The following is a 24,055-nucleotide window of genomic DNA, read 5'->3' on the forward strand; positions in this document are numbered from 1 at the left end:
GAAAAGCACAGGCCTATGTCATTGCCTTGGCCCTTAATTACTCTCTGTTGCTTTTCACAGATAAGGGCATTCCTGCCACCAGCTTTGTTTCTGCTGCAGTTGAGTGCATATGGAGTTCAGGACAGTGGTTTCTGTGATTGTCTCACAGGGCAAAGTCATTTCTTTGAGGGAGAAAGGTATCAAATAAATGCTTAAGTATGTCACATATGCATGAAGAAAGAGAAACAACAGAGGAAACATTATTTGTCCAGATGTAGATTTGGAAACAATCCATGGCTATCTTCAGTGGAAACTGAATTAAATGTCAGTTTTCTTCTACCCCTAGGTTCTTCCAAAGATGACATCACATATAGTAAATGAAATAGATAACATCCTGGGAAATAAGCCCTACAGCAAGAAGGACTACAGATCATAATGCAATGCATGAATCACCTGGACTGCATGGTTTGATAAGTGCTCTGTACAGAAGTCCTGAGTTACTGTCGGGTCATTAGAATCATTCAGCAGCTTGCTGCTCAGTGCCGGCTCCTTCCAGGTGTGCCACCATTGCTACCAATCCGCAGTGAAATCTAAAAGCACAGTCGATCTCCTTTACAAGCAAGAATAATCTTGCATTTTCTTACCTTCGACCGACTTCATTAATTTTTACTTTTCTCTTAGCACTTCATGCTTGTGCTGTGAAAAACTTAAAGCAAAAAAGAATTTGTAACCTTCAGGTACTCGGTAATTAAAGAAGGATGTACAGATATATTTTTTCAATGAAGAAAAGCCAGATACAACTTAAGGTTTTAATAAAACCACGTTTGGGAAATCTCAACCACAGAGTTTCTTCAGCCAGGTTGAGAGGCAGAATGGGTAAGTTCAAATTTTCCACTCGCTTTTTTATGCTGAACACACACCATAGATTTCTGTTTGTAACTGAATAACGGACTTAAGTTGGAGAACTGATTAGAAGTTACATGGCTCAACTCCTAACTAAACTATTGTTTCAGCTGTGGAGTGCTCTTGGGCAGTATCTCTGAGTACAAAGCAGAAGAGCACAGTTAGAAAGCCCCGGAGTGCATGTCAGGTTAACACCAACAAGTGCTGTCTGCAATGGTTTAATTCTGCATAAACTTCAAACCAAGAAAGCCATGGTGAAACCTTTTCTTTCTTTTGCATTTTATAGAAACCTGCCTCTACTTTTGCCTGCTTGTAGACATAGCTATTGCAAATCTTAATATTCTTGAGCTTCTGAGGATGTAGATATTTATATATAAAACATATAGCTGCTGAAAAATGCCAGACAAAATCAGGTGTGTACATCACTGGAAGGCCACATTTGCTTTAACTTGTTCTGGAATCGGGCATAAGTAAACGCATAGTGTTTTTAGGACACGTTTTAAACAGGTTGTTCTTTTGTGAGCATTTCGTCCCTCTACAGGAGTTGATAGTAAACGTTTACCAATTACTTTGCCCATCTTGAGAACCATATCATATTTTACCATAAGTTTGCTTTGTAAAGTGCACCTCTGATTTCAGTAAACCCTTTGCACTGGTACTGAATCACACACTTTAGGAACACGCTTCCTAGAGGGTACAGCTCTGTACAGTATTTGTAGGACCCCTGTATTCTACCCCCAACCTTCAGGATCTCTGCTGCGTGTGCGCAGTGCTCACGTGAACAGATGGGAATACTTGATTTGTTTCCTCCTGTATTTATTCTAACAAGCTATGGTCTATGTAAATGAACTTAGCTGCTGTATAGCAAGAAATGCAATTTGACTTTGACTTCTGCTTGGACAAAATAAAAGCATTCTGTGCAACTGATTTTATACCTAGAGACCCTTTACTGACAGTGACAGTGACTGTGGTGAAGCACAGACATGGAGCACGGTGTGGGGAAGTGCTGCCCTGTAGCTTTACCCCTGTAGGGTCCAGCTCTGGGCTAACCTGCAGCATCACAATTCAGCAGCAGTGTGCAGCTTGTACTGGACATTAAAGAAAACAAAGCCATCCTGACCCTAAAACAACAAATCCCAATGCTTTTCTGTGAAGAAGTCCAGAAAAAGAACTGAAGGAAAAATGCAAAACCAACACATGAGAACGCCCATGAAAAACACTTGTTTCAGGCTGTCAGCACTGCAGCATTTGCTCTTCAGAAAAGCTGACACGTACTGTGCTCCAGGCCTCGGGAAGTGGCAATGGCAAAAAAACAAGGTGAGACGCAAAGCTGCTGATAAAAGACTCAGCAGGCTGACAGTAATAGCAGAAGAAAGGGCTGCTTCAAATCACTGTTCTCCAGATGGCAGATTTCATGAAAAATACACCTGCAAAGTTTCTGATAGGGCAGCCTTCATCCCTGCAAACACTGACAGCTAACTGGAGAACTGGCACTGCCTGTCTGTGGCACTGAATCCAAATGCCATGTGCTGCCAGCAGGAGCCTGCTGCCGAGCAGTGAAACAGAACAGGCCTCACATCGTGTAATGACTGCAAGTCAGATGCTGTTTCACATGTGCTAAAGACTTAGTAGTAATAAGGCTGATACTGCTTCATATTTGTACTGGCACTGTACCCATCCAAACCAGTATTAGAAATATGCTTCTTAGCCATTCTTGCTGTGGTCACAATATTGTTTTAATCCAGCTCTCAGCTCTGCTCCTCCATCACTAGCCCTTGCACCAGAGCTTCAAAGCAGGCCAGAAAACTACAGAAGCTGAAAATCTGATAACTTAGCATAGAAAAACCTGTTTCAAATTCCTACAGAGGACTCACATTGAGCAAATGCTACCTGGATTGCCTTGGAGTATCTCCTGAAGTTTCAAACCTTTGTTTTACTGAACTATACATAAATACGAATCTCATAGAAGCACAAAGATTAGCAAAGTAATTTTTACATTAAATCTGATTATAAGATTTCTCTTCCTTGTTTGGGATTGCTATGTAACAGCAGTATCCATAACTTCCAAGTATAACTCCATGAATAGCAGTAAAGTTAAGCATTTCACACAACAGCTGCCTCACTGATAGCCAGAAAGAAAGAAAAAGGACTGCCTGATAAAGTCATTACAGCGAGCCAGCCAGGGCCTTTTAGTTCAATTGTGCCAGAAAAACTGGTTTCTTTTTTTTTTTTATTTATGACTTGAGATGAAAACCAGTTAAAGAACATTTTCCTAGGAAAATTTCACTGTTTAGGTTTTTATCTCAAAGTTATTTGAAAATGAGGAGTATTTCCAATGAAAGCAATCCCACACTGACTTGCAGGAGACTCCTCTTATGATAGAGAGAGTTGACGAACCTACACACATTTCTCACTCAGAGATACCCACTTTGAGGAACTGAGAAAGGAAATACAAGGTGTTTAATGACAGAAAGTCTCCTTTTTATTAAAACTTTGCATGTTACAATGAAAAGGGGTAGATTGTCAATTTTTATGATTACAGACTGCAGTTCTCCTAATAGTTTACAGGGGAATTCCACTCTGGGGTTTGACTATAGCTGTTCTGTGCTGCTGTGCAGCAGTCCCTTGTGGTTGACTCATACTGTCTAATGGTCTGCAGTAACATCACATCTATGAAATGCTTCAGGAAAGTTGTTTGATAACAACTCACGTGCCATTTACTTTCAATACCAAGTAAATATTAGTTTCGGTTATTGAGTAATACCATATAAAGATACCAAAGGTAAATGAACTTTCAATTGAAAACCTCCCCCCAAACCCTCAGGCAGTCCCATTATAAAAAAAATACTATTTTTATTCCACCCTCAAGCAGAAGTTGAACCCTCCCACAAAAACAAATTGCTTTTTCTTTGGTCTACTTGGATCCTGTAGACAGCAGGGCGATCAGTCCAGACGAAGCACTTATGGAAAGGATATAGTTTCTGTAAGAAGAAAGTTAAGGAAGCATACATGGGTAGGTACCACTTCTGCTTTTACAGAACTTGGTAAAAGTTTTGCCAAAAACAATGAATCAAAAAGGTTTTCCTCTGTAAAGCTTTAAATTAGGCACTGCAGCAGTGCAGCAGAAATGCTAAGTCAGGGCTTGAAACCATGACTGAGCACGTGGTGGGAAGGCAGGGCCAACCCAGGGGAGCTCAGGTGCAGGCAATGTACCTCAACGATGGAAGGAGTGGAGCCAGGCTGCACGCCTCCCCAGACTTCATTTAAGGGTTGGCAGTGGAGGTGATGGTATCCTGTTGGAGATTCCTGTGTACCTGAGGCCTTCTGAAGGCAAGTAGTTTCTTTCCTTTATTTCTGTGCCCACAGCTGTTGTGTTTGAGCAAATCAATTACTGGCTACAGCCTGGGACCTTGGTATTCTGCTATCACTGCTGTGTTTTCCATCACATTACAAACGCTAACTTGAAATATAGCTTTCAACCAAGGTTATGAACCAGTTGTTCTGTTTACGATGTATTTAACCTTAAAATAAAGATGCCTCTAAAGGTTGGCCTGTTCTTGTCAAAGTGCTTATAAATAAGGCAGGTCTCTTATGTATACAGTACTCATCATCAGCATTTAAGCAACAAAAATATTTATATGTGAAGTTACCCAAACCAAACAATCCTACAATTTTACAGCATTTGACAACACCACTGTAGTTTTTCTGTAAACACAAGCCGCCTCCTGACTGCAGAATTACAAATGAAATGGGGAAAGTCAGAAGATTTCTGTGAGAGCTAACAGCAGATGATAAACATTTGTATGGTTTGGAAGTGTTGGGTTTGGTTGGTTTTGGTTTGTTTTTTTTTTTTGTTTTTTTTTTTATTGTCTGTTTCTACATTCAAGTGTTTCTGAGTTGAAAAACCACAACAAATTGCACACCTCAGCAGGGTGAAGGTGCTACACAGATAACACATGTATCTATGAATGGCAACCAATGGGAGTAGGACTTCAGTTGTTTTAGGTGTGGTAATAAAGGATACACAGTGGGGTTGAAATTCTTCAGCACAAAAAACGAAGCAATGATGACCAGGACCAGGAAGAGAGTATTGTTGTAGAAGATGGAAAAGGTTGTTGCTTCATAATCTGCAACTTCATTTTTCTTCCACAGAATCCTAGGAACAAGTAAAAACATTTCAAAATGTACTTAAGTCAATGCATGTCCTGACACATTCACAGTTAAGAAGAGACTTCTATCCAGTGGGGAAGCAAACCACAGCCCCTGTCACAGCCAGCTTCTAAAAGACAGAGCACTGCAAAAACTGCCATTCAACTCAGCAGCCAAAGGAAAGCCTGTATCTACTCTGCACTTGTGTATCTAAGTGATTTACAATTGTTTTCCCACCCTGCAGGTCAAACCTAGTGCTACGTAAACAGCAGTCTGTGCAAGTTTGTATCTGCTACACGCCAACAGCGTGCCTGGCAGGTAGAAAAAAAGATGTGGTTCTTTTGCTCCAAAGAGAAGATAATTCACCTCGTATGGTCTTAACAGACACCTAACAAGGAGCAATATTTATCCAGGCATATCCTGGATATCAGTAAGTTATTGAATTGGAAATCTGCATACTTGCTTTGACAGTTATAACCACTGGGTAAAAAGTGCAACTACTCACGAGCAGCACAGTAGAGCAATAGGAGGGAATGCTATACAGAAGGAGCTTGCATTCCACTAAGCAAAGTACATTACGTGAGTCTGTTCCTAAAGAAATGAATTTATCTTAACTCTAGAGGTAGCTATGATTGTTACTCATCAGCTATTAGCAGCCCTATACACAAAGTTGTTTTCCTTTACACATCAAGAATGGAGAGGCTGCCTTTATAGATAAAGGTTTCAACATTTGAGACCATTCACCAATAACTAAAAAGAGGATTTACAGATGGACAAAAGGCTGATAGTATAACTAGTGTTAAAACAAGGGAAAAACAAAAGAGCACAAGGAGGATTACCTTTCATCCTTCTCCTTCCGAGACATCTTCCTGTTGTCTGCCTCAGAAAGCTTGCGAGTAACTTCTTTGGAAACAGCATCTTCTCTCTTCTGTGCAACCCTATAAGAAACACCATTCAAGATAAAGGTGAAAAATGGGGGGGGGGGAGGGGGGGGGGAAGGACTATAGGAAGATGTATTGCACAGGGAAAAACAAAAGTTAGCCAGATACCAAACAGTTTTGCCAAGCTGAAGGGACGATTAGCAGTAATCAAATTATGAGAAGTACTTGTCAAATGCAGTTTATGGCAATACCCTATGAGAACAAGGGTTGCTTTGCTGTTTCATCACTCCCCCAGCAGACAAGGCAAGTCTGTTCTACAGGAGATGTGACAGATGCAATCAGAAGTTACTGACACCAAAGAAACCTATGAAATACATGCTCAGTCCAAACACCTTTTTACTCCATACTGAAGATAATGATCCCAAGGTATCATTGGGGTTGGACTCGATGATCTCTGGAGGTCCCTTCCAACCCCTACAATTCTGTGATTCTGTGATCAGGTAACAGCAATAAGAAAAGCATGCAGTGGATGCTTTTGTGTCACATCTTGCATTGTGGTCAAGGACTTTCAATGGAAGAGCAGTCAAGAAGCAAATCTGATCACTTAACATTTGAGTTGTGAAAATTCACACTCTCAAAGCTCACAACTCAGCATGTATACTGTCCTCACAACCTAATGCAATTCATCAACTGATACAGTAGGACTCAATGACAGTAAACACTGAGGCAGCCTGGCTTACATCTGTTGATTCAAGCACAAGGGTTCTACAGTGTAACATTCCACATCTTCATAAAAATGTTGACTAGGCTTTTGCTGAATTATTACAAACTAAGGCGTACACCAGACAGTCAACCAAACTCACTTGTGCTTGAGGACGAACTTGACGTTCTTATAGGCAAACGCCACGAGGTAGGTACTGATGAGAGTCATCACGCTGTACAACACGGCGGACTGAACCAGATCCATGTGCCATATCCTCCAGTAGAGCCCTTAAGGACAGAACCGCAACGCGCTGTGAGCGCTGAGTGCTGCCACGCAGCAGCGCGCCGCCAGACCGCTCCAACCCCACCAAGGGTCGGGGCTGCCACGTCGCCAGCGGGGCCCGGACCCGCGGCTGCACGGAAGGGGCCCGAGGCACGGGAGGGCTCCGCTCAGTGCTCCCTCTCCCATCAGGAGAGCCCGATCCCCTCAGCACTGCCCACCCACCCCGAGGGAGGCCCCGATCCCCGCCGACCCCCGGCTGGCTCCCGCCGCTTACAGATGGGGATGGCAGAGACGATGAAGGCGTTGCCGAAGAAGAGAGCGGAGGACTTGGCCGAGAGGTTGCGGCTGAAATCCTGCAGCAGCAGATCCTCCTCCGACTGCTGCCGCCCGCCGGGACCGCCTTTGGGCGCCATGCCTGGGTACAGTCAGCACTGCCGAAGACGGGGCACCACTTCCGGTGCGCTGGGAGCTACTTCCGATGTGTTGGGTGCTGCTTCCGGCGCGCGAGGCGCCACTTCCGGTGGTGGGGGGCGGTGGCTGTTCCCGCCGTTCTCGCTGAGGCGATGTTGTCTGCTCGTCTCTCAGCCGCCGCCGGGAGCCGCCGCGCGGCCCGCAGCCGGGCCTGGAGCCGGGCCTGGAGCCGCCTCCGCGGGACGCGGCGGAAGCCGGCGCTGCTCAGGGTCCTTGGCCCGGTTGCAAGTGAGTACGGAAGTCGTGTGTGGGGCCGGTCAGCTCCGGCGAAGCGGTGCAGTGCTGGCGTACGGTGACGTTGCTTTATAAAAAACAAGCAACAGCAAAAAACAAAACAAAAACAAAAACAAACAAACAAAAAAACAAAACCCATGTTATTTCATATCTAGTTTGTTCAAAGCCTTTGTTTTTAATTTTTCTGGAAATATCCGGCCGTTTCTCCCCTCACACGCACCGGCTTGGCAGGCGGAGTGCCCTGCAGACCCCCGGGCCTTAACCCAGCCCTGGGCACTGCCGTGCTCTGCCTCCCCGGGTTTGTATTTCTCACATGAAAACGACGAGGCGTTATTGAAGTGTCCATCTTTGTAATGTTTAACTAAGCCACTTCTTCCAGTTTTGCATCCCCGTCAGTGTGCTTTGCTAGCAAGAAAGGAGATGCAGCACGTGCTGAGGGAGTGCTAGCTGGGCGTGGAGGCAATTTTATATTGTCAAAAAATCATTGTATGTTACGACTGAAAAGAGGTTGATAAAATACGTAAGCGTAGTAGGGCTCTGCTGTTTGATCTTGTGATAAATGTCTGAGACCAAACCTGGGTTTCATAATGCATGCAGCGTATTGAACATAGTGCTGATAGAATGGTGTCGCTGATTTTGTGTTGCATACAGGCAGTGCTGGGAGCGATTCTGCTGATGGTGAGGCCATCCTGTGTGGCATGGAAATGCACCTGCAGCAGAGATCTCCAGGCTGACAGCATAGCAGGCTGCATGGGGCTCTGAGTGCTAGCAGAAACTCCAGGTGAGTGCTGTGTGAGTGCAGCAGTGCTGGGCCTGACCCCCATGCTCTGTGCGTGGGACAGTCTTGCCTCTTCATTTACCCCCTTGCAGTCATAGAGTCATTTGAGTTTGAGCCCCTTTAAAGCTCTCAGTCCTACTTCCCCTGCAATGAATGGGTGTATCTCCAGGCTCTTTCTTTCAGCTCCTTTAGGTACTCTCAGTCCTCCTGGAGCCTTCTCATCTCCAGGCTGCACAGCCTCAGCTCTCAGCCTGTCCTCATAGCAGAGGTGTTCCATGCCTGGGATCATTTCTGTGGCCCTCCTCAGGACACACTCTAGCAGGTCAACCTCTCCTGTGCTGAGGACTCCATGTCTGGACTCAGTAATCCAGGTGAGGTCTCAGCACAGAGCAGAGTGGCAGGATCACCTTCCTGACCTGTTGGCTGTGTTTCCTGCGATGGAGTCCAGGGTACAGTTGGCTTTCTGGCCTGTGAAGGGACACTGCCGGCTCATTGCCAGCTTGCCAAGTACACCCAGGTCCTTTTTGGTAGGGCTGCGCTCTATCCTTTTTTCTCCCAGCTTGTATGTGTAATGGGAGTTGCCATGATTCAGGTGTGAGACCTTGCACTTGACTTTGTCAAGCTCCATGAGGTTCCCCTGAGCCTATTGCTCATCCTATTCAGGTTTCTCCAGATGGCTTTCCATCCCCTGAGGAGGAGGAACTGCCCACGGCCAGCTTTTTACCTGCTAGCTTTGCCAGAGGAGGAACTCGCAGACAGCCCTGTGTCACGGGTCACGTAACAGCTATGTGTATTCTGTTTCCTGGAGCTGTGACCTGTAGGACTCATGAGTGGGGCATCTCCCTATAGCTGCATGTGGCCACCATGTAGAGCACTGTGTGGGCACTGTCTTTAGGCACTGTTCTTCTTAGGTGCTCTGCATGCTGTTGAACAATTGGTGATTGCTCCTACACCTGATCGGATTATAATACTATTTCAGCTGTATCTCTTTAATTTATAAGTATTTCTGTGGCTATCTAAGAATGGAAAAAATATGAAATGCATTTAAAAATAATGAAGAGGAATTCAGACTTCTAATGAAATAATTGTCTCTGTGGAATTTATATGGGCCATCAGAGATATTTTAGTGGATTGTTGCTTCAAGGTCTTTAAGCATTTAAATCTGCATGTATATATTTAATTGGACTTGCAAATACGCCTGACTTTCATGGATTTCTTTATTTTGGATGAGTGCTGTGTGGTAACTGTTGAGTCACAGCCTGAACCACTGATAGAGCACCTGGGGAGAGGACCCGGTGAGCCCTGGGAGCACAGGTGAAGGCAGTTCAGTGGTGTGACCAGGAGGGGTGGAGCCTGGCTGCACTGCTCTTAGATCCTATTTAAGGGCTGACTGCCACTAGGGAAGGAGCTCTTTCTGGAGATCCCTCCTTGGTGAAACTTTTCCTTGTAACCCTAGAATGTTCTGACACGGGTGAGCAATCTTCTTCTCTTTCTTTGTAGCACCTTTCTATCATGCTGGTCCTTCCGTTCTCTCACCTTTGTTGTGACGCTTTTCCCATGGCGTTGATCTGTCGATTGCTACAAAAATCTGTTATGTGAAATAAGTGGGTACCTTATTTTTTGGTAACCCTTTTATGTCTATGTTTGGAATGCCCTGGGTCTTTGGGAGTGGAGTTCAATCTTGTTTACATTGTAAAAAGGTTGGAAGCTAAATGCATACTAGGTAGCACCACTATTTGATAGTGTTACAAGTCATAAGAATTTCCTTATTGAAGTACCTTTGTTAGGATTGCTTAAAGTAGTTGGAAACCATAGGAAAGACAGAGTGTGAGATTGTTTTAAGGCTCCAGTTTGTTGCCAATGTTCTTGCACAGTTTTCTCTTTCACTCTTCTGCGTAAATTTGTGTTGTGGTGGAATGTAATTAAGTCTTTTTGTTCCAAGGTTGGGTTTACGTGGGAAGTATGCAATCATTTTAGAACAAAGTCTGCCAGATGATCATCTGTCTCTCCATTAAGATGAAGTATGACATTGTTTTGAGCAGTAGAATGCTGAAAGGTTTTCTTGAAGAAGTTTTTTTGTTTTAAAGCCTTGGCACTGGCAGGCTGTAGCTTTGGGCAGAACGCTGCGTCCCATGAAACTGTCACTGAAGCTTCATATTCAATCTGAGTACGTTGTACTTGCCTCCCCAAAAATAAGTTGGTATGCAGACTTCTGTCAAAACAACTCGGTTTTTAAGTGCCTGAATCTGTGTTGTGCTTACTGCGTTCTGTCTGAGCCCTCATTCAGAGGCCATTGGGCTCATAAGGCTTCACACCAGAGGAAAAATGGCTTCTTCACCCAGGAGCAAAACCTCTTATATTAATTCTGTGAACTCTTTGACTTACGTTTCTTACCAAATTTCATAATGAAACAGAAATAGTGATAAGTATTGTGGAAATACAAGATCTATCTTTGCTTTTCTCGTGGTTTCTCTTAAACTCTGAGCTGGACCAAGCTGACAGCTTGAAATGAGTGCAGTGGCATTTCCCAGCAGGATTTGTTCTGCCTATTTTGCCTCTACTGACCTGTGCAAAGTATAAACTCAAAAACATGTTTGTGTCAGATTGGAAAGCAGACTCCTCAAGGCAGGTGATAAATAGTAAATAAGCCTGCTCTTAGCAAGGCTCTGTTGGTCATTGTACATCTAAAAAAGCATGTATTTATTAGGTTCTGATAGTGTGCTTGCTTAGGTAGCATGAGGAGAAAAGCATGAGACAGCAGCGCTAATGAATCCATGATGTATTTTTAGGCTTTTTCTCTATTGATGAATTTGTCATCTCTTCTTTTAGGTGCCAGAATCCTAAGAAAATCCTGAAGGTGCGGAAGGGGAAATTCCTGTGAGGCAGCGCAGAACAACCTGAGGTGGGTAAAAACCCACCAGAGCCAGAAAGCTTTTGCTGGGGCCCTTTCCATCACTACAGCGGTGCTAGAAATAGACGCCCTAGGGCTGAAGGGCTGTAAGGTCCTTGCAGAAGTCATTCTAGTCAGTAGGGGGTTCAGCTACAGTGAAGTGGTGGTATTCTGGCCAGAGCTCAGTGCCTGAATACCTAGCCTGTCATCGTTGTGTGGGCTGATAGCAGAGGTCCTTTAGCTGTACTTCCATATCCAACACCCTCTGTCTGAGGGCATATCTGTATTAAGGGAAATGAAAGCAGTGTTCTCAATGTGTTACTTAAATTGTTGTTGTTAAATGATTTTACAAGGGGGAACAATTCTGCATTCCGTCAGATTGGCTTGTTACAGAATCTCGTGTCAGAGTTCTTTTGAACTGTGCGTGCTGTGTTCATGTGGTGTGAAGTGACCTTTCTGTCAGATTCTGGTCGTGGTTTTCCAGCTCTGCCTACCTAAACCCTTGGGAACACACAGAAGTTGTTTCTGCAAGTAACAGGTTATTGTAAATAAGAGTTCTCAAGCTTATGGAAAATTCTGTATTGCTTTGAGTGATGGTTCTTTTTGGCATAGCTCTGCTGAAAAGATTACAGGCTTTTACAGCTTGATGCATTATGCAGTCCTTCTAATCTAATTTAAAGGCTCTCAGTAACAGTGTTTTTTAGGTAACAAAACCTGTGGAAAAACTCCCTTGAGATTAATACATAATGTATGAACAGACCAAATAGGACCAGTTTTGCTGTCTTCCAGTGTTACTACTGGGACATTCCAGTATTTATGGTTCAGTGAATTGCTCTGTTGTTAGTTGCCATGGTAGCTGACAACCTGTGTAATAGAAGAACTCTGAAAACCCTTCAGACAAAGGCATATCTCTTTCTGGATACTGACTGCTCTCACCTCCCAGCGATAATGGTGGTATCAAAAAAGAGATACTGGCAATAATCTTCTCTGAGAGCCACAAAGTAGTGCTTATGGTTAAATACATCACCCTGTTGGTGATTATAGCTTGATCTCTGTGTTGTTGTACAACTTGCATTTGTGAAAGTAACAGAACATCGTGTGCAATTACAGTGCACACCCTAAACAAAAACCTGGAACAGCAAAGCTTCTCAGCAGGGACTTTGATACACACTCTCTGTTCCTTGCTTTTATAACATGTCTTTATCAGAGTAAATGTGCAGAAATACCTGATGTTTTAGGGTTGCTTGTTTCAGCCAGTTACAGAATGTGAGGCAGAAATGTATGCAGCTATCTTCTAGAAGAGCCTTATTTCTTTTCTGTTGTCCCCTGATGCTTGCACGTTTGGAGGTTGTTTGTGTTCTTTTTAAGGCACGAGTGGTGCACGTTGTTACATTTGGGGAGGGCGTCTGTCTTCCTCTAGTTAAGAGCCATTTTTTTGATGTATGTGAACTAAAAGGTCTGTGCCAGCTTGCAGCTCCTTATTGCACTTCTCAATAGTGTATTCTCCTCATTCTGGCCAGAAGAAATCTGGACAGATTTCTTTGTGTTTCTTTCCTCCTCAGTGCTTGTTAATTGGTAACTAAATGAAACATGCGTGATGAGCGTGAACCGAGCAGTTCTGCTGTCTATGGTACAGGTGGATGAGAAGCATTTTTGTTCTCTGTGCTATGCTTTTTTTTATAGCTTTTTGTAAAATCAGAGGTTTAAAATTGAGCCTCTAACTTGGCTGCATTACTTCTCAGGCAGATCAATTCCAGGGCATGGTTCAGAGCACAGCCCCCAAACCAGCACAGCTGTTGCACAGCTGGAGGTGCAGTCTTGAACTTGCAGCTCAAAACCTGCAGAATTTCTGGGGCCCTTCTGTAACTGAAGGGAGCTCAGTGTAGCACTGACCCATTTTTGGCATATTGAAATGATCTCATCTGCTCTAGTTTCTTCCTTAAAATGTCTTTCAAGCTTTGGTTGGTAGACTTTTCTGCATGTAGACCAGATGAATGAAATAATGTCTGTAAGTAGGTTCTTGGGGGGGGTTTGCTTAGTCAACATTTTCCTCAGGTACTTCATGGAGCTGACACCTTGGAAGAGCAATATTCAATGCAGTATTTGACAAATAACTAAGTTATACAGGTAAGAATTAACTTAATATTCAATATGTAGGGCATCTATTTCTCTAACATCATGATCTGTTTTCCATGTTGCTTTGAGATCAGGAGGTATGTCCTGCACGTAATCCGAGTGAGAGCTTTTAGAAAGCAGGAAATAGAAAATCACAGTATCTTAATCCTTTAGCATATCCTGAACTTGTATTCTGATTGAGCACAAAATCCCCTGTTTTGGTTGCTCTGGAGGCCGTGCAGCTTGATGCTGCACATGAATGTGCTCCAGCCAAATGTGACCCTAGCATGGGCAGTCACTCAGTGTGCACTGGGGTGTGTAACGTTCACTCAGAAAGACTCTTCCAGACATGCAGCTGTGAGTGTCTCTGCACGTGGAGGTGCTGGAGGCTTTTGTACGGGTGGTGGGATTGCAGGATGAAATTAAGCCTGTGAGCTGTGTTGTTAATGCTTTGGCACTAGAGCTGCACTGGGGGAGGCTGAGAGAGTTGCAGGAATGAGCCTTTAATAGAGGCAGACCTACCAAACTGTGCTTTGTGTGTGGAAGGCAACTGGCATGCCTTAGGGGAGAGCAAAATGAGTGAAAGGTGTGACTGAGGCAGTGGAGCACTGGCCCAGGGCCCAGGTTTGTTGCAGGCTACGTAGCAACATCTGTAACCATCCCTTTAGTTGCTGCTTCTGTATTGTGTGTTTTGTGTGAAGGGTGCTAGGCGACCAGGGACAGCCACTTAAATATGGGATGGTCATCTTGTGTCTCTAACTGGGTGCAGACTGCAAGCAGACAGATGGATTCCCCACATAAGCAGCGTGTTGGGTGATCTGCAGTGGGGTTTTGCTGGTCTAGTTCGGCACTCTGAAGCCCTGTTAGTGGGAGGAAGTTGGTCAGGTGGGATTTCTGGGTGTTAGATGTGTGTCACACGCCCACTGCTCCTTCATCCTTCAGCAGCAAAGGAGGGGTTCGTGGTGGTTGGTGCCACTTCCCTCCTGTGAGTTATCTCTGGGGTTTCCCATTGCGGATCTCAGCCTATAAAGTATAGCTGCAAAGCTGGCCACCCGTGTGCTGATGGCTCCTAAAGCACTCATGTTTGGATGTGTGAATAAAAGGGGCCATTTATGTCTACTCCACCGCAGGGTGGTTATTGCAGTTGCATGTAGCACACAGTAGCCTTGTGCATCTCAGACTCATCGCAGTAATCCCTGCTGCACTGCAGTGGTCTGTGCAAAGTGAAGCACTGTCTGGTTTTGCCAGATGTGAGGTGATGTTTGTGTTGCTGCTTTCCAGGTGTGCCTTTACGGTTTGCTGAACTTTTGGTTGAAGAATGGCTACTATTGATGTGTAGATAGTAAGCTGCCTACGTATTTCTGGTGGAAGTAGCTTTAATTTTGGAAGTGTTGAAATGTTAATTGGCCAACAACATAAAGGAGCGTTTTGATTCTCCTCAGTTTGAATTGGAATCAGCCTAGGGAAGAAACAAAGCCCTGCCACCCACTTTTTAATGTGGGATGGTTGTACTGATCCAGGAGACTTCCACAAGAGGGTGCACCAATTCAACCATGTATGGAGACCCAATGAGGGGGTCCCCATTGCATTTTCTGTCATTTTCTGTATTAATTCATGTATCTAAATCAGCTTCAAGATTGAATGAATGCTTTCTCCAGTTGAATGTCCCAGTTTGTCTCCCCAGCCTGTAACATGAATGGATACCTTTTTCTTTGTGGGTAAGCAAGTCAGGAAGTTTAACTAGGCACTAAGGGCACGTTTCCAAGGAGTGCTGTTTATGCTCATGAAAAGCTGTCTTTAGGTTCCAGTCACCAAATGCTATTTATATCCTTGTTTTCTTTTCAGCATACTCAAAAGTCTTGCGTGTTATTAATTCAGGGACAATTTCCTACAAATGTTCACTACATGCCATTCAAGAATGAGGGCTGTTGTCTAAGTTTTGAAGCATCATTAATTTGCTTTTTCAAACTGGTACAGCTTCAGGTAATAGAGCTGCAGAAAAAAGCCTCCATCAAGGACAACTTCATGGCAGACTCTTGACTTGAGTGCAGCTGATACCTGTTCCTATTTTGTGCTAAAATTATTTGTTGTTTTGTGATATAGACAGGAACTCTTAACAAAGCTTATTTTTAGTACATCTTAAGCATACTAAAATGTTTTGCTGGATGTGTAGGCCAAAGTGCTGTGTCCCTTCCTTTGAGGCTGCAGTGCTGAGATAAGATATCTCTTCAGGAATGATTAACTGTGAGACACTTACCAGGAAAATGACCTTTTTTTTTTTTTGAATTGCACAGTCTAAGTGTATGAATCATCCCTTCTTGAGGTGATTTTATCTGATGGTCAGCAGAACAACTGAAAGTATGGTGATGTTCATATGCGCTTTACAGGATTCTTTTCCCCTGTGCAAAGCTGGTTTTACCAAACTTGCAGCCTCTATTAAATAAGAGTCAAATATATATGTATATATTTATTGTTGCTACCTGCAAATACAAAAGTTGGCCTTAGGTGCAAAATATGTCACTTATAGTAATGAATGTGAACCACTGTGGTGAGTGCACAGCCCTGGCAGCTCTGAGCAAAGTTGGGTCCCAGCTGCTGCTCTGGGCTGCGGGGTGAAGCATTTGCTGCTCCCGGAAGGTTCTCCATCTGATGTAGAGCAATGCACGCATCGACCCGGCCAACCTTTGGTCGTTGCTGAGCATTTCTAGCGGAGAAAGGCTTTAATTAATAGGGCGTTTCATCTCAACGTGTTTGGACTTTGCGATCTACTTCTCTCCGTTTCGGTGAGCTGCAGCCACTAGGTGTCACTCCAACAAAGGCTACTGGGTTACAGGTGCTGAACCTTCGCCGCCCTCTTTTTCGTTCTTTTTCAGTGAGAGCTGGCTTGCATTATTTCACCTTCATATAAACGCATTGAGTACACTTTTTAGTTCTAAAAAAAAAACAAAAAAAAAACCAAAAAGCCCATGATTATAATAACTGGTTCTGAAATTAACAGGGTCGATAGACATGTACTCAAAGTCAAAATGCCTTGTTTGTACAACTTGTAAGAAAGAACAAAGGCATCTGCCTCTCGTAGCCTGAGTCTGTTGGCAGAGAAACATCTGCATCACTGACATTTCTTTTTCCTTGGTACTTGAATAACCTGACTTACTGGCACATGTCTATGAAGAACAGGAGTAGGCTTGAGATTTAGTTTGAAGGCAATTAGCGGATTTCCTCAAGCACTGGTATGGGAAGGAGCTGTCTATTTGGGTATTTTTTTAGGCATTACAATAAAAAGTAGCTGTACAGTTGAATTGAGTTTTGTACTGATTTTCATATAATAAATGTACATCTTTCACTGCGTGCCATGAAGCATTAATAGATTGGCATCAATTTAGCTGCATAAAGGCAGAAATCTAATGTTTCTACTAACATAAAGGTATGCTAACTGTAGTGGATTTTGTATGCAAATACTAATGATTTGGTAGTCTAAGGACAGTTCTTTCATCCTGTTTCTTATTTTCAACATTTGTACGTGCTGCTGCATAGCAAAGAAAGGAGTGTATGCACTGCTATGCTTGCTTGGACATTGGAGTGCTGAATGGCTCATCCAGTATGTCAGATGCTGCAGTATGAGACAAGGAACCTGTGTCTTCCCCTTGTCAGTAACTTGTTGCTTAACTTGGCTGTGATTCATTCTGTACTTTTGCTTAGCTGTTAGAGCAGATAATTATTCTGTAATATTAATGAAAAAGCCCAGAACAACAGATCTCAGTATTTTATTTATTAGTACATACTGACTTCTTTACCTGTAGGTAATGGAAAATCTAGTGTTGTAAACCATTTTTAGTGTAGAAATTCATACAGTGGTTGGTTATGTAGGAGAAAAGATCGAGAAGTTGGAGGAAATTGGGCACCTCTGAAGTCAACCTGATTCTTTTCTCGATTTGTTGTGTAAAGCAGAGTGGATTGCTTGTATTGTGCACATGCAGAATACTGGATGGTATTGCTGAGCATCTTGCTCAGGAGACTTGTTTCTTAATGCCTTGAAATTCATGAGGGCCACCTAAGCACAGTATTGTAAGTAATCTTAAAATAAGGTAACTTCCAGCCAACTCACCTTTCTGTAAACTTGAATTTCAGTCTTGAGAAGTCTGTGAGTAGCAAAGATCTCAGCACGATAGCAGTGGTTTTGTGAGTGCTGAGTTATCGTGCTATCAGTGAAAAGAGATCTTGCAGCACTGACTGTTTTGCACGATGACCTCGATTCACCTTTTCTGGAACCAGCTGCCTTACTTTCCACAAGGCTGTGCTGGGGACTCCAGGAAGGTGTGTGCCCTGCAGCACCACGTAACTACTTCTCTTTCCAGTAGTTTCAGTGATCACCTGCATCACAGTGGAAAAAACAAAAGTGTAAGTGTGTTGGAAACTTTCTGGACAGATGACAATTAGATATGTAGTTCAGGCAGGGAAGTAACTTCACATTTTGCATTCACTTTTTGCTGGTTATAAAGATTGTAAAATATGTTGCACCATACATTTGTTTTGCTCCCACGCATATTTTTATTTTAACCATTGCTTCAAAAGCTTTTAATTTCCTATGAGAAGCTATTTGAAGAGTCATAGAATCATAGCATGACCTGGGTTGCAAAGGACCACAACATTCATCCAGTTCCAACCCCCCTGCTATGGCAGGGCCACCAACCAGCAGACCAGGCTGCCCAGAGCCACATCCAGTTGTTTCTCAGCAGTTCTTCCATACCACACACCTTCAGGGGAGCACTCGGTTAGAGCAGCCTAACCAAGGTCACGAACGGCCAGTCTGTGAGGTGGAGGCATCCAAGGACATGTGGAATACAGTGAGTGGTGAGAGCTCAGGCCTGGGTTGCTGGGCCTCTCCAGTAATTGGGTTATGTGGGAGCCCTTGTCTGATTTGAAGCAGTGGGATGTGCCACTCCTAAACTTGCTGGCGTGGAGGGAAGGCAGAACAGAATATAACAGCTTTCTTCTTTGTTTCTACACCGAGCTAAAACTTAAAGAGCTTGTGGCAGTGCCTATTCCTCCCCCTTCTGCTCTCGTACTTTGAAATGCACAAAGCAACTGAGTAAGTGAGATGTCCTTGGGATGTGTGGCTTCTGAGGAACTGAGAAGGTACAGCACAGCTTCTGTGGGCCTTGTTCTGCAGCATCCTTCATTCCCATCAACATGTGCTGACTTCACGTTAAGCATGAGAAACGGGCAATTGATGTAAGGCAGTATGTTCTTATGAAGTTAAAAATGTCCATTGTGCAAGGACTCGGGTTGAAAAGGAGGCCTTGTTTTTTTTTCAGTGGGCTGAAGGCCACTTTGTGAACCTCTGAGTGAAGATATTTTGCTTCTTTTCTCAGCAAATAGGTGATGTGTGCCTGCTGACAGCTACGTTATCTGCAAGTCACGGTTGTAAATGACTGCATTCACTTCAGTGCACTCTGCCATTTGAAACAAATAATGAAAGCTTTTGCTTAAAACTTGAACATGTATTTAAAAATGAGGTCACGCTTTCCTGGCGGTCGTGGTTGCTTGCTTTTTGCATTTGGGTGGGATAGCCTCAGAAACAGCTTCGTGATCTGCTGCCGTGCCGTGATCTGTTTCCTTTAATTATACATTTGCATGGAGAAAGATTGCAGCCTCCTCCTGTCTTGGTGCCATCCTCCCGCCCTCCGCAGTGGGAGTTGTGCGTATCGTGGCGTGTTGTTCAGCCGGCTGCGTTATTTATATCTCATGCATGAAATCAGCCATTCCAAACAGATAATTTCTGCCCCTGTAATAGAAAACAAGAAGCAAGCGTGCATCCAGTTCTCTCTCGTGGGGTGAGGGTGTGACACATCGCCGGTCACTGTGCTTACTAAATTCTCGCTGTGCCCTGACAGTGCAGGGCTGTGCCTGCCTGATGTTTCAGGCACTCAGGGCTCAATTAGGGCTGAAAATTTGTTTTTGGCTCCTGTAGGTGCAGATGCCTGCTTTCCTCAGCCTCTGTTGTGTCACTCTGTAAGCAGTTGGCTTTGACTGCATGGAGCTGAGTGCTGTAATTTCTTTGTAGCGCTGGCGCATTATAAGTGCATCCATGCAGCATTTTCCAAATGCACTTAATTCCTGATGTTACCTTGTGAGCTGACAGCTTCTTTCCAGATGCCTGTGTTCTTTGGATACCTAATGCTATAAAGTTGTTGAGTATGTATGTACAAAGGGAATGGAGGCCTGGCTTTGTTGAAGAGAACAGCACCGCAGCAAACACCGTGATAGGCGTTCCATCGCCATCCATTTGAGCGTCGATTAGCCGCCTTTCCCCTGCTGTAGGTAGCTCTGTGGTCAGGTCAGTGGTGCTGAGGAGCTGTCAGGCTGTACGAGCACAGGACGCGTTCTGCTGCAGCACGGGCTGCCTCAGCACCCACACAGCTGGGCTGCCTCGTGCGCTCACACACGCACAGCCGCCTGCCGGAAGATGACAGCATGCTGCTGGCTTTTGGACAAAGGAAAGTTAGCTACGCTCGTAACGCCTTCCATCTCTACACTGTGCTGTGTAAATAGACGGGAACTCGCTGCAGTTTATTACGATCGCCTTTGCAGCACGTCCCTTGAAGCGGTGGGTGGGCCGGGCCCGGGTACTGCAGCTCCGTGCTGGAGCGGTGCGGAGTTACACTCGGGATGGGGGTACGGTGCACGTCGTCACGAAGGAGCGCTCCTAGAGCAGCCCAGACTAGGAAGTTGGGTAAGGTCGGGAGCTCCGGTGCTGTCGTTGGTTTTAGTGCAGGCTGTTTGCTCCGAAGCGGTAACGGGGGGGCTGGCAGCGGCCGGTAGTTCCGTTCCGGAGCCGCGCCGAGCCGCCCGGGGCGGGCCCCTTCCCGACACAGGCGGTGCCCGGCTCCGCCCCGCGCAGCTGCCCTCGGGAAGCGCTATTTAAATGTGCGGGCCGAGCGGGCGCGGGGCAGAGGAGCGGAGCGGAGCTGCGGAGCGCTGCCGGGATTGCCATGCGCCTGCCCGGGGCTCGCTCCGCCTGCACGGCTCGCCGCCTGCACGGCCCGCCGCCGGCCTGCTGCTGCTCCGAGCGGTCGCTCTGTGGCTGGGAACGCTGTTAACAGCGGCCCGCCGTAGCAGCCTGCTTTTTTTTTTTTTTTTTTTTTTTCTTTTTTTTTTTTTTTTTTAATTTTTACCGTTCTTATTTTTTTCCTTGCCCCCTGCAGCAGGCTGGTTGCACACACGGGAGCTGCGGTCGGTCGGTAGGTTGGGGAGCAGCTCGGTGTGCAGTGTGCTGGGGTCGGTCGGTGTCCCTTGATTCTGGGAGCTTCGTGTTGGCTTTCTTCAGCGAGGGGAGTTGGGGGTGCGGCTCGTGGCAGCGCTTAGGGCTGAAATCTCACACCGGGAGATCTTTTTCTGTTGAAATACGTTGTGCAAATATAGCATTGCGCCTGGCGGTTGCTGAGGTTGTTTCTAAATAGCATCGAATGAACGATGTAAAAATGCTGAAATAGAAACGGCAGTGAGTTCTGCTGTTCAGTATGCCCACTGCTTTCTATTTTTGGAGCTGCTGGGGGATTCTGCTCTGTACAGCCAGGCAGTTCCGTAAGGGTGAAACGTGAACAGCAAAGTAATCAACTGAGCGCCAACAGTATAGGAGCAGCACAGAGATAGGACTGGAGAGCTGCCCAGGCTCTTACCTCGCACAGCAGGGGCTGCCGTGCGGGGCAGGGCTTGGGGTTACATGAAGGCTGAGGGTACTGCTGGCGGCTTAGGAAGCCTGTTGTAGCTGGGGAGCAGTAAGAGAGGTCCCAGTAATTTGCAAGCTTGCTTTTCCTGGCAGACAAATGCACCGATTGCTTTAAACTTAAAAATAGGAGTGAGTAGTCCAACTGCTTTCTTTTTCCTGGCGGTCTTGGCAGTGCTGTTTCCCAGGGTAATGCAAAAGCCTCTTAGATGAACGTTCCAAAATAAGGAAGACTTCGTGAGAGACTTTCCAGAGTGATCCTTGGTAGTAAGAAATGATGGCCAGATCTTATCTGTTTTCTGAGATCTTGGTTTGAAATGAGAAGTGACTTTGCTTGGAATGCATTTACCATGAAGTAATCCCTAATGGGTTCCACTCCAAGCTCTGAGGTGACGGGCACGGAGGTGGGAGAGGGTTTAATTAAGTGTAATCAAATATTGCTAGATTGCTGATTAAAAGGCACACAGCTTGCTTTCTGGTGACTTAAGAGACATACCACTCGTTTATAAGTGAGGAAAAAATTTAGTTTTCATCTTAGGGCTAATTGAATTTGTCTCTGGTGAGTAAGCATCAGCCTTAGTTTCTGTCCCTGCCCAGCCTGAGCTCTGCTTGGCGAGGTGGGAGGGGAGCGGTGTGTCACTGCAGGGTGACCGGGTGCAGAGTGCTGTGAGTCAGGAGCCGGGCGTGTGTGTGGGGGGAGCGGCCATTCCTGGGCAGTTCTCAGGTGTGCGAGTGAGGAGATGTGAAACTGAGCAACACAGAGCTCACTTTTGTGCAGCATGATGAGCTGAAGTGCTGTTTGTTATTAAGCATCGTCGCAGGAAGGAAAGAATCAGACCATCCCCCTTTCCTGCCCCCCCTGTGGGGACTGTGTGTGCGTGCCTGAGTGTCTCTGAGATTTCATGTGAGAAGACGATGAGTGTGTGTTTGGGATTAATTAGCCTGAGTTTAGCTGGTTTCATGCTTTACGTGCCTAGGGGCTACCCGAAGTCACAGAGAGGGGAGGAGTTTGCCGTTGCTGGCTTCAAATCCTCTCCAGGGGTGATCTTGTTCATGTCAACCATGAGCAATTAGAGAGATTAACTGTCTTGTTTTCCTTTCTGCCCTAGATTGATCCTGGTGAGGCTCTGGGACATTTGAAAGTGATTTGGAGAGCAGAGTCTGTGATGGACACCGAAGCAAAGCCGGCGTGTATTGCGCCGCAGACTCACTGCCCAGGAATGAAGCGCCCTCCTTCAGAGGACTTTCCTCCTCAGATAAGACTGTCTGAAAAGATTCCACCGGTGAAGCCTTGCTTCAAGAAGAAACAGCAAGTGCAGAAGAGACTGGACACACAAACTCTCCGGGCTTTGCGGCCAATCTTTACCAGTTTGCTGGGATCTGGGACCTTGGATAGAGTTTTTGTGCCTCGAGGACAAGGAGGGGATCATAGCGATTTGTGTGAACCTGCTGTGAAAAAGGCTCTGGAACTCGGTACTACTTGTCCCCAGCCAGAAAGTAATGTGACTGTGCTGGTTCCAACAGCTCCAGACATGCAGAGTCAATTGCTGGGAGCTCATCCTGTACCTGGGCATCCTGAGCAGGAGGTGCAGTCAGGAGAGCAAAGCTTCTCATCAGAAACTGCTCCTGGGACTGCTGCTGACACTAGTAATGAATCGTTCCAGGATCGCCCTTTGCACCCATCTTCTAGCGATGGTGCTGCATGTCCTTTGTTCCCAAGCAAGCTTCTGGAAAGCTACACAGCTGGCCTATTCCAAGAGAATAGCTGTCCCATGCAATACACTCTAAACTCAAGCAATAAATTCAGTGCTGGAATATTCCAGGATAAAAGTGAGGAAGCTTCACTTGATCTGGTATTTGAGCTCTTGAACCAGCTGCAATATCACACCCATCAGGAAGATGGAATAGAAATCTGTGTTGATTTTCTCCAGGGCGCTTGTGTTTATGGCAATGATTGTCCAAAACATCACACAGTGTTGCCCTATCATTGGCAGGTGAGAAGGACAGCAACCCAGAGTTGGCAGAGCGTGAGCAATGATTCCCAGGAGCATCTGGAAAGACTCTACTGCAACCCTGACAATGATAGGATCAAAGTGAAGTATCGGTAGGTGATGGATTAGGTTACTTATTTGCAAATCCAAGCAATGGTGCAGAAATATGACAGAATGTGGGTTCTTTGTTCTGGTATTTTGTGTACAAGGGTTTTCCAAACCATGTCCTGATGTTGCCTTGATATTTAAGAAGTTTGTCACAGACAGAAAATGATTTCATGCCTGTTAAAACTGATGTTTAGCAACTGGGAAGTGCAGAAGAAATAAGGAAACTTCGTTTTGGCAGAGGCTGTTGTGAACATTGTACTTGTTCTTTACATTCCTAGTTAGTCTCTTCTCTATATTAGAAGAAGTAGGGGTGTGAATGAGCCTTTGCAGTGATTGAAACAGGAGTGGTGTTGCAGTGCTTTCTGTCACAGTGACTCCAGGCCATGCACTCTGAACAGTCTTCATAATGAAGTGCTAAGTAACTGAACTTACATTGGTACTGCGTTAAGTTTCTGTGGCAGGAGGATTGGAACTTGATGATCCTTGGGGTCCCTTCCAACCCAATCCGTTCTGTGATTCTTTGTGAGACTTTCTGTGTGGCTGATAACATAGTGAGGTTTCAGCTGATTCAGTAAGAACCACATGAGGAGCACATCCAGAAATGCTGATCCAGTTAAGTGTTGTGATCCAGGAATGTTGAACTGTATTAGTTCTTGTTTCCTGTGCACATAGTACCATTTTCTAATCTTGGGAAGGGAGTAGATAACCAGGGAAACATAGAAGGTGTTTGCTATCGATTTAGACTCAATCCTGCACCCTGAGATCAAAACCAAAACTACTTAATCTTTTATAACACAGGTTTCCTTTTGAATAGTAGTAGGGAGTGCTGACATTTGCGAGTTCAT

The 24,055-nt window shown here is 45.1% G+C and overlaps 3 protein-coding genes across 7 annotated transcripts in view; 2 read left to right on the forward strand and 1 right to left on the reverse strand.

Moving 5' to 3' along the window:
* The window catches only part of KCNAB1 (potassium voltage-gated channel subfamily A regulatory beta subunit 1), a 34,714-nt gene extending 32,905 nt beyond the window's left edge, over positions 1–1,809 (forward strand). For both annotated transcript variants that reach the window (XM_048955348.1, XM_048955349.1), the window contains exon 14: positions 326–1,809. In XM_048955348.1, coding sequence (XP_048811305.1) covers positions 326–415 — 90 coding nt within the window. In that variant the 3' untranslated portion in view covers positions 416–1,809. The remainder of the gene's footprint in view (positions 1–325) is intronic.
* A 128-nt stretch (positions 1,810–1,937) lies between these two features.
* On the reverse strand, positions 1,938–7,372 carry SSR3 (signal sequence receptor subunit 3). Its single transcript, XM_048955351.1, has 5 exons — positions 7,172–7,372; positions 6,776–6,902; positions 5,871–5,969; positions 4,907–5,038; positions 1,938–3,863 (listed from the first exon to the last, which is right to left on the reverse strand). The coding sequence occupies exons 1-5, from the start codon at positions 7,308–7,310 to the stop codon at positions 3,797–3,799; spliced, it is 564 nt and encodes a 187-aa protein (XP_048811308.1). The 5' UTR covers positions 7,311–7,372; the 3' UTR covers positions 1,938–3,796.
* A 95-nt stretch (positions 7,373–7,467) lies between these two features.
* LOC125697763 (TCDD inducible poly(ADP-ribose) polymerase) overlaps positions 7,468–24,055 on the forward strand; it is a 33,759-nt gene continuing 17,171 nt past the window's right edge. Inside the window, exons 1-4 of one of the 4 annotated variants that reach the window (XM_048955345.1) lie at positions 7,468–7,596; positions 8,254–8,383; positions 11,210–11,282; positions 22,221–23,215. In XM_048955345.1, coding sequence (XP_048811302.1) covers positions 22,278–23,215 — 938 coding nt within the window. In that variant the 5' untranslated portion in view covers positions 7,468–7,596; positions 8,254–8,383; positions 11,210–11,282; positions 22,221–22,277. Of the gene's footprint in view, positions 7,597–8,253; positions 8,384–9,726; positions 9,852–11,209; positions 11,283–19,990; positions 20,119–20,328; positions 20,627–22,220; positions 23,216–24,055 lie in introns of those variants that run through there. The other 3 variants (XM_048955343.1, XM_048955346.1, XM_048955344.1) reach the window with 3 other exon arrangements.

Source organism: Lagopus muta, chromosome 9, assembly GCF_023343835.1.
Source record: "Lagopus muta isolate bLagMut1 chromosome 9, bLagMut1 primary, whole genome shotgun sequence".
NCBI classification, from domain to species: domain Eukaryota; kingdom Metazoa; phylum Chordata; class Aves; order Galliformes; family Phasianidae; genus Lagopus; species Lagopus muta.